The following is a 13,090-nucleotide window of genomic DNA, read 5'->3' as shown; positions in this document are numbered from 1 at the left end:
TCTGTCTCTCTCTCTCTCTCTTTCCACTCTGTCTCTCTCTCTCTCTTTCCACTCTGTCTCTCTCTCTCTCTTTCCACTCTGTCTCTCTCTCTCTCTTTCCACTCTGTCTCTCTCTTTCCACTCTGTCTCTCTCTTTCCACTCTGTCTCTCTCTTTCTCTCTCTCTCTCTCTCTCTCTCTCCCTCTCTCCACACTTTCTTTCCCCCTCTCCACACTTTCTTTCTCTCTCTCTCTCTGCTCTCTCCACTCTCTGCTGACCTATAAGCATTCTTGACATACACCGTCCCATTTTTTAAGAATATGTAGGTTTCCAATTTTTTAATCACATGCTTCTGCATTTAAACCTTTGCATATAAAACGGTTATATCTGGCCCAAATATTCAACCTGCTTTATGTTCAAACTGACCAGATCTGGCCTCTCATGCCTATCCACCAATGTCATTCTAAAAAAGAAGCAGTCACAACACTGAAATCTTGAAGCAATGAGATAACGCATGATTAATTCAAGACCGTTTGAATTCTGAATACTAATGAGTTAGACTTAATATCTTATTTATAGATAACATTTGCTTGTGGTTATTATAGTTTCTGGAAACTTGAGCTTGAATCACATCAAAGTTATATTGATTGGTCTATGTTTCTGTCATTGACCATAGGTGTCCTGTGGAAACCTTTATTCTTTGGCCTGTAGAACAACAGATTTCTTTGGGATTGTCCTTTCTTACTGCCATCTAATTTCTCAAGAGCTGGCAGTCATTATCACACTGGGCAAAATGCTTAGCGACATTTCATGTGTCCTTACATTTTGTGTTCAAATTCTGCCATGATCAACTTTGCCTTTCATCATTTTGGGGTTGATAAAACAAGTATCAGTCAGGCACTGGGGTTGATGTAATCAATTTGCCCCCTCCTGTAAAATTTCAGACCTCGTGCCTATTGTACAAAGGATTGTTATTGCAATAAAGAAATTATTATTATTACCTCTGCCTTAGCGAAGGTGGAGGTATTGTTTTCTGTCGTGTTTGTTTGTTCGTCTGTGGATGAGATATCTCAAGAACCGCTGAATGGATTTGGATGAAACTTTCAGGGATGTTTGGCCTCGTGACTGACACAAACTGATTAGGTTTTGGGATCAATCCAGTACCAGACAAGGATTCTGGATTATTAATCGTTGAGAGGACATTGGTGTTGCCTTGGCGGAGGTTTGCGCTCTCTGAGTGCTCTTATTATTAAGGTAGCAAGCTTTTGTCCATTCAGAGTTCAAATTCCATGAAGGTCGACTTTGCCTTTCATCCTATCAGGGTCAATAAAATAAGTACCAGTCAAGTACTGGGGTTGATGTAATTGACTAGTCCTTTCCCCCAAAATTTCAGGCCTTGTGCGTATAGTAGAAAGAATTATTACTATTAAGGTAGCTAGCTGGTGGAATCATCACATTGGCCAAAATGCTTAACAGTATTTTATCTGTCTTTACATTCTGAGTTTACAAATTCCGCCAAGGCCTGCTTTCGCCTTCATCCTTTCTTGGTCAATAAAATATCAATGAAACTGGTTGCCTTGTGCCAAAATGTGAAACCATTATTATTATTGAGACAGCTGTGCATGCCATCAAAGTTACACTGCTGTAAAAATATGCAAAACCCAATATACCCATCATGACTACCCGTCTGATAAGGGTACACCAGGTACATGCATCATAACCATATGTGCATGACATGGTGATCTCATATCAAGATAAACGCAGTGGGGAAGTTAGAATTTTCTTCGGGTCGAGTATCCCATCTTGCTCAAAAGGTCCCTGAATAAAGTTTAAGGATGATGAATGAAAGACCTATGTTTCCAGAGGTGAATTATGAACCCCCCACCAAATTCCTCTCAACGCATGACTATGATGCTCCCCCACTACTTCTACTTGTGATCAGAGATGCTTTGTTGTAGCCCATCTTTGCCACCAAGGCAAAACATGTACGTAATAACACTTCCAATCAGTTGAGATCAAAAGCCTTGAGAGCTGCTACGTGGTACTGTATCAGGGCATTTACTATTTTAAGGCGGCTGGAGAATCGTTAGTATGCTGAATGAAATGCTTAGTTGTATTTTGCCTGTCGTTACATTCTGAGTTCAAATTCTGCTGAGGCCAATTTTGTCTTTCTTCCTTTTGTGGTCAATGAAATAAGTACCTGTTATGTACTGGGATTGATGTAATTGACTAGTCCCCTGCCCCAAAATTTCAGGCCTTGTGCCTATAGTAAGAATAATTATCATCCTCATTATTACTAAAGAGATGAAATAAATGCACTCCTTTTGGAAAACATCCATTCCACCTCAGAAGTAATATAGCCAATGATTCAGATCTTGGTCCCAGAATCACATAAATGCTATGTGTGTGTATCTGTGTCTGTTCTTGGGTTTAATTGTAGTCAGCTATCTCTTCTTCCCTTACTGACAATGAATTCACTTCCAGACACTGCTCTTTTAGCAGAATGTGTGTTCTTCATAATCAGATTCTATTCCTGTCTTCTTCCAATCATTTTGAAACCTGCTTTAGTGGCAGATATTTGTGTTTTTCTTATAGAAACTGTGTCATCCACTCAAACTACTGACTTCTGCTAACGACATTACTATAGAACTTGCTACCTCATAGTCGTCAATACATCTGTTGAAGTAACAATTAGAAGCAAAGAGGTATGAAGAAAAAACAAGCCAAGTATTTGTCTAATTGGTAAAGATGGAGCCATCCATTATTGAATTTCTTTAGCAAGATGTGCTGTAAATATAATTCTTAATTGTAGGCATGAGAAGAGAGGCAGTTAAAGACATTTAGCTTATTAATAATGAAAGGATAAAAAAACCAAAGATAGTTTACAAACTGTATCTCTTCTGCTTTAATATTAACACATTTGCAGAAGTGTGTGTGTGTGTGTGTGTAATATGGAAAATTGTTTCAGTTATGAAGAAAAGTTGATAAAAATTACAGATAAATATTAGAAAAAAAAAATACTCTTTCGACATTGACAAAAGCAAGCATCTTCTGTATAATTATCTCTTACTTGAGATTATTAACATATTTATCTTTAATGTAAATCACTGCCTTTGTTACACTGTGTACTTTTGTCCTTGGGTAGCAGCTGTTATTTATTTGCTTACCTGTAGAAAGTATTAAAAATAGCTTTGCTTTCATTACATTTTTTCAAGCCCCCAAAGAATCCCTCTCAACACATGGCTATGATGTTCTCCGACTACTCCTGCCAATGATTAGAGTTGCACATATTGTCACTCTCTAAGGGACATGCTCAAATGGTTAAAGCCAAGCAAACTGACAAAGCAAATCTATGTTATTGAGCAGAATATTTGCTGTAACAGTATTTCTGCTTCAGCAACTCAGCACTGAATCTGTCTGATATGTAATGGAAAATAGGCAAGGTTCAAAACATTGATGTCCAGGTCACAAAAGCAAAGTTTGAAAGGGAATAGTAGTGATTTCCTTTGATTGCTAGATGGAAGCAAATAAATAGCACTTCCTAACCAAAGATATGAAAAAAAAATTAAAATTTTGTTAGTGTTGTGTATCCATGTTATAAGTGCTTGGACACAATGTATCTCTGCAGACATAACATAGATTAATCCAACCTGACTGAACTTCCTCTTCTTCCTCTCTTGAATCCTCATCTCACCTGAATCACTTTCCTACCACTCCGCCCAGATTGCAATTGGAACTTTATACTTCTTGGACTCTACAATCATGGATCTTACTGTCCATGGTTGTTGATTTGTATATACTTATAACTGCGTGTCTCTAATATTATTGTCATTCAATTAACAAGTGGGGGGGGGGGGGTACTAGTCAAGTACTGGGTCCAATTTACTTAGCCAAATTTCTGGCCTTGTGTCTGAATCAGAAATTGTGGATTGGCAGAATCATTAAAATCTTGGACAAAATGTCTTGCTGTATTTCTTCTTTTTACATTCTGTATTCAAATCTCATAGAGGTCAACTTGGTCTTTCCTCATCCCTCTGGGGTCACTAAAATTATATAGTATATAACATCAAGTACAGGATTTGATGCTTGATGTTTTCATTATTATTGTGCTTGTATTTTATCATTTGCATGTGTTTGTGTGTGTATACAGACATGACTGTGGCTAAGAAATCCACATTGTAATCATATGGGTACTGGTTCAGCCCCATTGAGTAACACCATGGTTTAAGTGCCTTCTACTACAGCTCCAATCTGAACAAATCCTTGTGAGTGCTAGATGGAAACTGAAAGGAGTCCATCGTGTGTGCGTGCTCACAATTGCCTTGTGTTGACATCACAAATTAATTCTAAATGATCATCACTATCAAACAAGTAACGTTGTTTGTTTGCAATAGGAAGCATGTCTGGCTGTAAATCTGCTTCAGTGGATTTCGTTTGGCCCATGTGGCTGTGTGGTAAGAAGCTTGCTTCCCAACCATATTTTTCTAGGTTCAGTCCCACTGCGTTTCACCTTGGGCAAGTGTCAGGCCAACCAAAGCTTTGCGAGTGAATTTGGTAGACGGAAACTGAAAGAAGCCTGTTGTGTGTGTATCTTTGTGTTTGTTTCCTACCACTGCTTTAAAATTGGGAAAAAAAAAAAAGTATTGGGGTTGAGTCATCATCATTTAGCGTCTGTTGTCCATGCTGGCATGGGTCAGACTGTTTGACCAGGGCTGGCAAGCTGGAAGGCTGCACCAGACTCCAGTCTGATTTGGCACGGTTTATACAGCTGGATGCTCTTTCTAACACCAACCACTCTGAGAGTGTAATGGGTGCTTTTATGTGCCATTTGCATGACATCAGTATCTGCCACAACTGTGATTTTACTTGATGGGTCTTCTCAAGCATGACATACTGCCAAATGTCTTGGTCATTGCCTCTGTGAGGTCCGATGCTGAAAAGGTGCTTTTTATGTGCCACCGTCATGGGTGCCAGTTACATGACATCAACCACGACTATGATTTCACTTGGCTTGACGGATTTTCTCAAGCACAGCATATTGCCAAAGGTCTCCATCACTAGTCCTTGCCTCTGTGAGGCGCAAAGTTGAAAGATCATGCTTCACCACCTCATCCCATGTCTTCTTGGGTCTACTTCCACCACAGGTTTCCTCCACTGTTAGAGATTAGCACTTCTTTACACAGCTGTCCTCATCCATCCGCATCACACGACCATATCAGCACAGTTGTCTCTCTTGCACACCACATCTGATGCTTCTTATGTTCTATCAAGCATACACACTGACATTGCACATCTAGCGAAGCATACTGGCTTCATTTCCCAGGAGCAGCCTGTCTTAAATTCCTCTGTTATTACCTGGAGGACTATGATGAACAAGAGGGGGCTGAGGTCCGATCCTTTGTGAGCTCCCAATTGTATGCTGAATTCTTCGATGTACTCATTGCCAACCTTCACCTTACTGGTGGCGTCCCTGTACATGGCTTGTACAGCTCTTACCAACCACTCGTCTATCCCTAAATTCTGCATTGACCACCAGATAAAAGATTAAGGAACCCTGTCAAAGGTTTTCTCCAAATCGACAAAAGCCAAGTACAGTGGTTTATCTTTGGCTGTGTGTTTCTTCTGCAGCTGCCTTACTAGAAATATAGCATCAGTGGTGCTTCTCTGTGGCACAAAACCAAACTGCATCTCATCTAGACTAACTCTGTCCCTAATTAGTTGAGCTATGATCTCTCCATAACTTTCATCACCTGATTTAACAATTTGATACCTCTGTAATTATTTCTATGCCAAGCATCACCTTTACCTTTGTAGCAGTTGACTATGGTGCTGGTACACTAGTCATTCATGAACCACCTGATTTACAATACGGGTGACTAGACCATAACCCACACAACCAGATATTTTAAGCATCTCAGCAGTGATTCCCGATGGGCTGGGGGCTTTCCCTGCTTCCGTATCCTTAATTGCTTTATCTGTCAAGGTACTATTGATTCACGTAGTTGGTCTCTCAATTAGGTCAACATTTGGCAGACTCTCCTCCTCCTAGTCATTCTCTACGTCCAGCAGTCTTTCATAATGGCATTTCCAAGCCTCTTTCTTTGCAGAATCATGAAATGCAAGTGCACCCTCATCCATACAGACATGCTTCTCTCCTGTGACATCGCAATTTTCTCTCACACATTGTCTTGCAATTCGAAACACTTCAGTTCTTTGATCCTCACTTCACTGAACATAGGCAAACTTCTTCTTTTCATTTGAGTTAAAATTCTTCAAGGCAGTGCCCCAACATGCCCGGTGTCTAATATCTGAAACAAGTAAAAGATAAAATATATAAATAAAGGACATGCACAAATGGTTAAAGTCAAGCAAACTGACAAAGCAAATCTGGTATTGAGCAGAATTTTTGCTGTAACAATATTTCTGTTTCTGCCACTCAGCATTGAATCTCTGGAATGTAACAGAAAATAGGTTAGATTTAAGCGTTGATGCACACACACACACACACACATGCATGCACACATGCAGACACACACGCACATACAAGTAAGCACATAAATGCAAAACAAGGTGGTAAAGGATAGTACTCGAATACTGAAGGTAGTGTGATATGCTCTTTTATTAAAGCTGCAATGACATCATAAAACTTCCTCAGTTTCACATTTCCACTTGTCGGACAGTTGCGATCTAAATTTGATTACAACCGTCGAATGGAAACTCTGATGGATAGATAGATTTGCTTTATATGCTGTATGAAGGGAGTAAACTCAGAGTTACTGCTTTCTCGGATGAGTCAAAGCACAACCTCTCGCTCGTGTTTCATTCATAGTTTGGTTTTTATGGCTGAATGCCCTTCATTGTTTGATAGGCAATGGAAGGATTATTACCTTGTTTGGAAACGAGTGAGGCTATCAAAAATGGTTTCTGGCCTTGGAAAAGTCAGCCCTTAATGTATTTTAATGGCCCATGCAAGTATGGAAAAATAATCTTTAAAATGGTGATATGATGATAGAATTCTTAATGTTAAAAATTAAAATTTTCAAGTAGCGAGTAGCCCCAATTAAGAGACAAAATTTGCAATCTGCATATGTATTACATTTTTTTTTTATTATTTAATGAGTGAAAAACAATACCTATAACCCTTTTTTTTTTGCAAGGCCTCTGAAAGTTGTGAAAGATAGGGTGGCAGAGTGGATTCAAATACTGCAAGGTATTTCCATTTGATAGTTTAATAATTTCATCTCGGGGTTTCTGTGTTAAATTGCTTGTGCCATTCCATGCATATTTTGTTCTACTGGTACATATTGATCAATTTAATTTAGTAGAAGTCTTTCAATGAACGTTACTCTCTTGTTGTGTGTAAAAGAGAATATAAGTTTATATTTGCACACTGATTGGCCTGTATAAAATCAGCATGTCACATTGGTGATGCATTTGATATTGGTATGCACCAGATACTTCATCTCTTGCTGTTTTAAGAGGTTCATAATAGCACATGTTGCCCTTGGTGGGATTTGAACTCAGTGTGCAAAGAGCCAGGACAAAAGCTGGAAAGTATCATGTGCAGTGCCTTAACTATTCTACCAAACCGCAGCTTTGGGTTGATATTTTATCATCACCCAGCTAGTTGTAATTCATTTTAAAGGAATGTAGCAAAAAGTTTTTTAAAATGAGCTTGCTTCTCAACCACATGGTTCTGGGTTCAGTCCCACTGTGTGACACTCTGGGCAAGTATCTTCTACTCTGCCTTCTACAAGTCCTAGAGCTGATTTGTTTGACTTAAACCTTTCAAGGTGCTGCTCCATCATGGCTGCATACACACACAAGCTCCATACACACACACACACACACACACAACAGGCTTCTTTCAGTTACCATCTACCAAATCCACTCACAAGGCTTTGGTTGGTTGAGTAGAAGGCAGAGTAGAAGATATTTGCCCAGTGTCACACAGTGGGACTGAACCTGGAACCATGTGGTTGAGAAGCAAGCTCATTTTAAAATGCTTTTTGCCACATTCCTTTAAACAAGTGAAAAAATAAAAGAATAAAAACAAAAATGAGTTAAGAAAGTGGTCCTTAGCGAGTTATTTCACTTAGCCCGGTTGTGCAAATTTACCTTTGCTATTACTGTTTTCTACAATGTTTTGTATAAGTTCAAGTTCCTTGGCTGCTGGAGACGGGTCAGTTGTCGTGCTGATGAAAACTGTCCTCTTGTCTCCAGACAATCATGTATTTTTTTTCAATGGCATGTCACTTCTGGAGTAGGGCTAGTCATAATTGCCATTTATTGATCATGATGCATTCTCTAAAAGTGGAGATAAATCGAATAATGGCGTAGTGGTTGAGAGCGCGGGCTACTAACCTCAAGATTCCAAGTTCTATTCTAGGCAGTGACATGAATAATAATAATAATAGTAATATCCAAAAATACCTTAGGACTGAGAACCCAGGTTCGAAATTTCCCCAAGACACCCGATGAAGGCTGGAGGGTATATCAGCCGAAACGTTGTGTTAACAACAAACGAGATGGACAAATATCCGTCAAATGTAAATAATGTTGAGAATTTTTGTTGTATGGTATTTAACACAGCAGTATTTCTCTCTTTACATTTACACACATGCACACAGAGATTGAAAAAGGTATGCTCAATTTAATTAATATAGTTTCGTTTTTGTCTTTTAAAACCTAGTTTTACTGTAGCAAATAGCCCATATAAAGACAATATTAGCATCAGTTTTTTTTTGTATTTACATGAAAAATTTGGAATGTAGTGTAAACCAATAACACACATACAATACATCAGCAAACTAATACAACATGTTATTTGTCTAACAACATAAAACAAATTGAATATATAGTAATTTTAAAAAGAAATAGGCATAAAGCTTATTCTCTTTGAAAGAAAATGAGCTTCTGTTTTTATTTTGACTTCCACTTTTCTCTGCTCTCATGGATTAAACAGAATTTATTGAAGCAGAAATTTATATGGTTAGGGGCTCTTGTCGCCATCTCTTAGCTGTTTCCAAACAAGGTAATATTTTCCCATGGTCTGATAAGTTTTCATGGAAGATTAAGAACAAGGCTTATTTACATTTGTCATACAGTGTTGAGACAAAAATACAAACGCCTGTACCTATACGTGCACACTCACTCACTCAAACATGTATATACACAGATGTGTATATGGCATGCTTCTTTCAGATTCCATCTACTTAAGAACTGGTCAGATCGACACTCTAGTTGAAGGCTTTGGCCTATAGTGCCACATAGTGGAACTGAACCTGAAACCATGTGATTTCCCCATCATTCACCTGCCCCTTCTCTCTCGACAGTAAATCTTAACTTGTTATTAGTCTCTCTCTCTCTCATAATACCTGGGTATCCAGAAATTGTATTGAATGCCAATATATATACAATGTAATCCATCATTTATTTTTTGTTCTCATTAACCTTTCTGTGCTGTTAGCCATCTCTCCCTTTTTCATTAACATTCTTTATTAAATCGGTCACACTCAGTTGGACTGAAAACAAGACCTATTGAACGATGGATGAACTCCATGTGGACCTCTCTCTATCCACTTGGAGTGAGGCAATGACAAACAATCCCAATATCTCTGCCAAGAGATATTGAATCTGGGAGACTCTTGTAGTGTCATCAGCACTCTGCAAAAGCATATCATAGATGACCATGATGACACCTGCTTACAGCTGATTATTTCTGTGACAGATTTTTCTTTCTCACCAGCAAACATGTAGCTACTTTCTGAGTTCAGATGTTGCCAAGGTTGATTTTGCCCTTCATCTTTTCAAGATTGATAAAGATAAGTGCCTATTGAATACTTGGGTCTATGTAATCAAGTAACCCTGCCGTTGAAATGGCTGGCCTTGTGCCAAAATTTGAACCAATCAACAACAACAATTATTATTATTATTATTATTATGATACAAGGTGGCAAGCTGGCAGAATTATTGGCATGCTTAGTGGTATTTCATCTGGTTTTATGTCCAAAGTTCAAATTTCATCCTGGTCAGTTTTGCTTTTCATCCTTTTCGGGGGGGGGGGAGGAGTGTCAATAAAATAAGTACCTGTTGAGTACTGGGGGTTGATGTAATCAAATTATCCTCTCCTTACAACTTCTGGTCTAGTGTCAAAATTTCAAATCATCAGTTACAAGGCAGCATGCTGGGCAAAATACTTGCGGCCATGCTGGAGCACTGCCTTTTAGTCGAGCAGATCAACCCCAGGACTTATTTTTTGTAAGCCTAGTACTTATTCTATCGGTGTCTTTTGCCGAACCACTAAGTCATGGGGATGTAAACACACCAGCATCGTTTGTTAAGCGATGTTGGGGGGATAAACACAAACACACACACACACACACACACACATGTACATATACATATATATATATACGACAGGCTTCTTTCAGTTTCTGTCTACCAAATCCACTCACAAGGCTTTGGTTGGCTCGAGGCTATAGTAGAAGACACTCACCCAAGGTGCCACACAGTGGGACTGAACCCAGAACCATGTAGTTGGTAAGTAAGCTACTTACCACACAGCCACTCTCATCTGGCTTTATGTTCTGAGCTCAAATTGCACCAAGGTTGATTTTTACCTTTAATCCTCTCAGGGTTGAGAAAATAAGCACTGGGTTCGATGTGATCACCAAGCACCCTCCCTCAAAATTGCTGGCCTTGTGCCAAAATTTGAAATCATCATTTCATTATTATTATTAAGGTAGTGAGCTGGCAGAATTGTTAGCATGCTGGGCAAAATTCTTAGTGGTATTTCACCCATCGCTACGTACCGAGGTTGACTTTGCTTTTCATCCTTTTGGGGTTGATAGAATAAGTACCTGTTGAACAATGGGGTGAATGTAATTGACTCATCTCTGCCCCTGAAACTGCTGCCCTTGTGGCAAAATTTGAAACCATTATTATTATTATTATTATTATCATTATTATCATTATTATTATCATCATTATTATTATTATTTCTTTGAAGGAACCTTTACTTGATTCTTCCCATTGGTGGATCCAGATGGTGCACAACAACCTTGAAAATGTTTGTGTTGGTAGTTAGATATTTGGAAAAAGCTGTTGCAAGAAGAGAAACATTGAATTGGAGTGAATATTGAAACCTTTCACTTTTGCTTCCAAGAAGCATTTTATCTTTTTTTTTTTTTTTTTTTTTTTTTTTTTTTTTTGTGGCACCTCCTGGCTTTACTTTTGACTTTTTTTTTTCTTTTTTCAACTTTTGTTATCTTTTCTTTTTTGTAACTATTCAAGCAGAATTGATGCAGTGAGGGTAACAGGCTTAACAAAATTGCAAAATACTAAGTTCAATTCCTACCATGTTTTGAGTTTTTGAATTTCAGAATAGATTGAATAGTTTGAAGAGAACTGGTGGAGCTAACCTTAGTGTGAGGTTTAATGGTGGTGGCCAGGACATTTTCCCATGGTAATTGGACTTGTAGAGCAATAAAGAAAAGCTTTGAGGGGTTTTATTGTTTGTAGTTTTCAATGTAAGCTAGACAGCAAATACTTTGAGTGTGTGTGTAGGAAAGCTTTTTATATAAGCAGCTGGCCATTTTTTGGTTGAGGAGTGATTAAGATTCTTCAAAATTGTTAGGCTTGTTAATCTCATTGGTTACAGTTTTGATAAGATACTTCCATGCATTGTCCAATGCATGGAAGTATCTTAGTTTTCATATCATGGCAATCCTATAGAGTGGGTAAGGGTTTTTTTTTTCTTTACTTGTTCTAATGGGACTAATTAAATTGATACTGTTAATATTGTCACTCATGCAAGTTAAATGCCATCAGGAAAAAAAAACTGAAGTTGGGAGGAAATTCAATTGGGCCAACAGTATGGAGGAATGAAGTGGTTTGTGTTGGTTTGAGGGAGGGATTAGACAATGTGGGTGAGTGCTAAATTTGCTTTATAGCCAAATTGTAGTAGGTCAGGGAACTTTTTAACCAATTACCCTAAAATATATCTATTTATGCCAATGTTACCCCTTTATTTGAAAGGAAGAAAATCATAGATTCTCTGAATTCAAAAGATTTATTGAATCTATTTATATGAATCTATTTACATATCCATTACGTTGGACAGATGCAGTGTTGCAAGAAAAATTTCTATCATAGTAAGGAACATGTTTTTTTATATAATTTTACTTATATCTAATGAGTCCTCATTTCCCCCAAGAATTTTATTTTTACATTTTATCTCATATTGGGTAATTTACCCTGGTTTAATGTCCTTTATTTTAGATCTGTCTTCTATACTTGGCGTTTTCTCTCTAATTCTGATATAGATTCAGCTTTGAGAATTAGATCATTGGCTTTAAGGCATTCTTGTTGAGAACCAGTCTTAAACTTATGTCATGGTCTGTAGGATTATCATGAATATGAAATGACAGAACATTGACAGTTCTGCATATAATGAATGCACAACACCTGTGATGAATTAACAAGATTTACTTCACTGCACAAGTAATTTTCTTGTTGGTTGTGAATTAGCTGCTGCAACAAATTTGATACAATGTGAAAAATAATTCTGTAGCTTTTACAAATTGTTGATTAAGAAGGCCATGTAGTTAAGCTTGCCAAGACAGGAGAAAATATACACATAGAATTCATATCGGCCAACTCTAATGGAATATTATGGTTGCGTAAGAGCTCTGATAACCACTGTTATAAATCGCAAGAGAGTATATGGAGCTGAGCTGCATGTTGCCACACACTAAAAATTGGTGCTCAAAAATGTGCCTATTTGTAGGTCTTGTTTAGAGAATATCCTGGAAGCTCCAAGAATAATGATCTGTTACATGATGTCTGGTTGGTCTGTTATGTGATTGGTCCATTACTTGGCCACTCACATGAACAAGCTGTTGCTATGGAGTTGAGCTGCATGTTGCCATGCACTAAAAACTGTCACTCAAAAATGTACCTATTTCTAGGTATTGTTAAGACAATATCCTGGAAGCTCCAAGAACAATCTGTTACATGATGTCTGGTTGATCTGTTACGTGATTGGTCACTCACACGAACAAGCTGTTGCTATACCGTGATTTTAACAAGGATTTCTTTGGAGGCATCT

General features: G+C 38.0%; 1 protein-coding gene across 3 annotated transcripts in view; it reads left to right on the top strand.

Annotated features, from left to right (window-relative positions):
* LOC106874440 (protein MIS12 homolog) overlaps positions 1-12,567 on the top strand; it is a 53,142-nt gene extending 40,575 nt beyond the window's left edge. The window contains exons 7-8 of one of the 3 annotated variants that reach the window (XM_014922175.2): positions 7,137-7,189; positions 10,991-12,567. In XM_014922175.2, the coding sequence (XP_014777661.1) occupies positions 7,137-7,144 (8 nt within the window). In that variant the 3' untranslated portion in view covers positions 7,145-7,189; positions 10,991-12,567. Of the gene's footprint in view, positions 1-2,574; positions 2,702-7,136; positions 7,190-10,990 lie in introns of those variants that run through there. The other 2 variants (XM_014922174.2, XM_052970684.1) reach the window with 2 other exon arrangements.
* Positions 12,568-13,090: the final 523 nt, after the last annotated feature.

This window comes from Octopus bimaculoides, chromosome 9, assembly GCF_001194135.2.
Source record: "Octopus bimaculoides isolate UCB-OBI-ISO-001 chromosome 9, ASM119413v2, whole genome shotgun sequence".
NCBI lineage: Eukaryota > Metazoa > Mollusca > Cephalopoda > Octopoda > Octopodidae > Octopus > Octopus bimaculoides.
The sequence above is the reverse complement of the archived record's forward strand: the minus strand, read 5'-3'. Positions and strand labels throughout refer to the sequence as shown.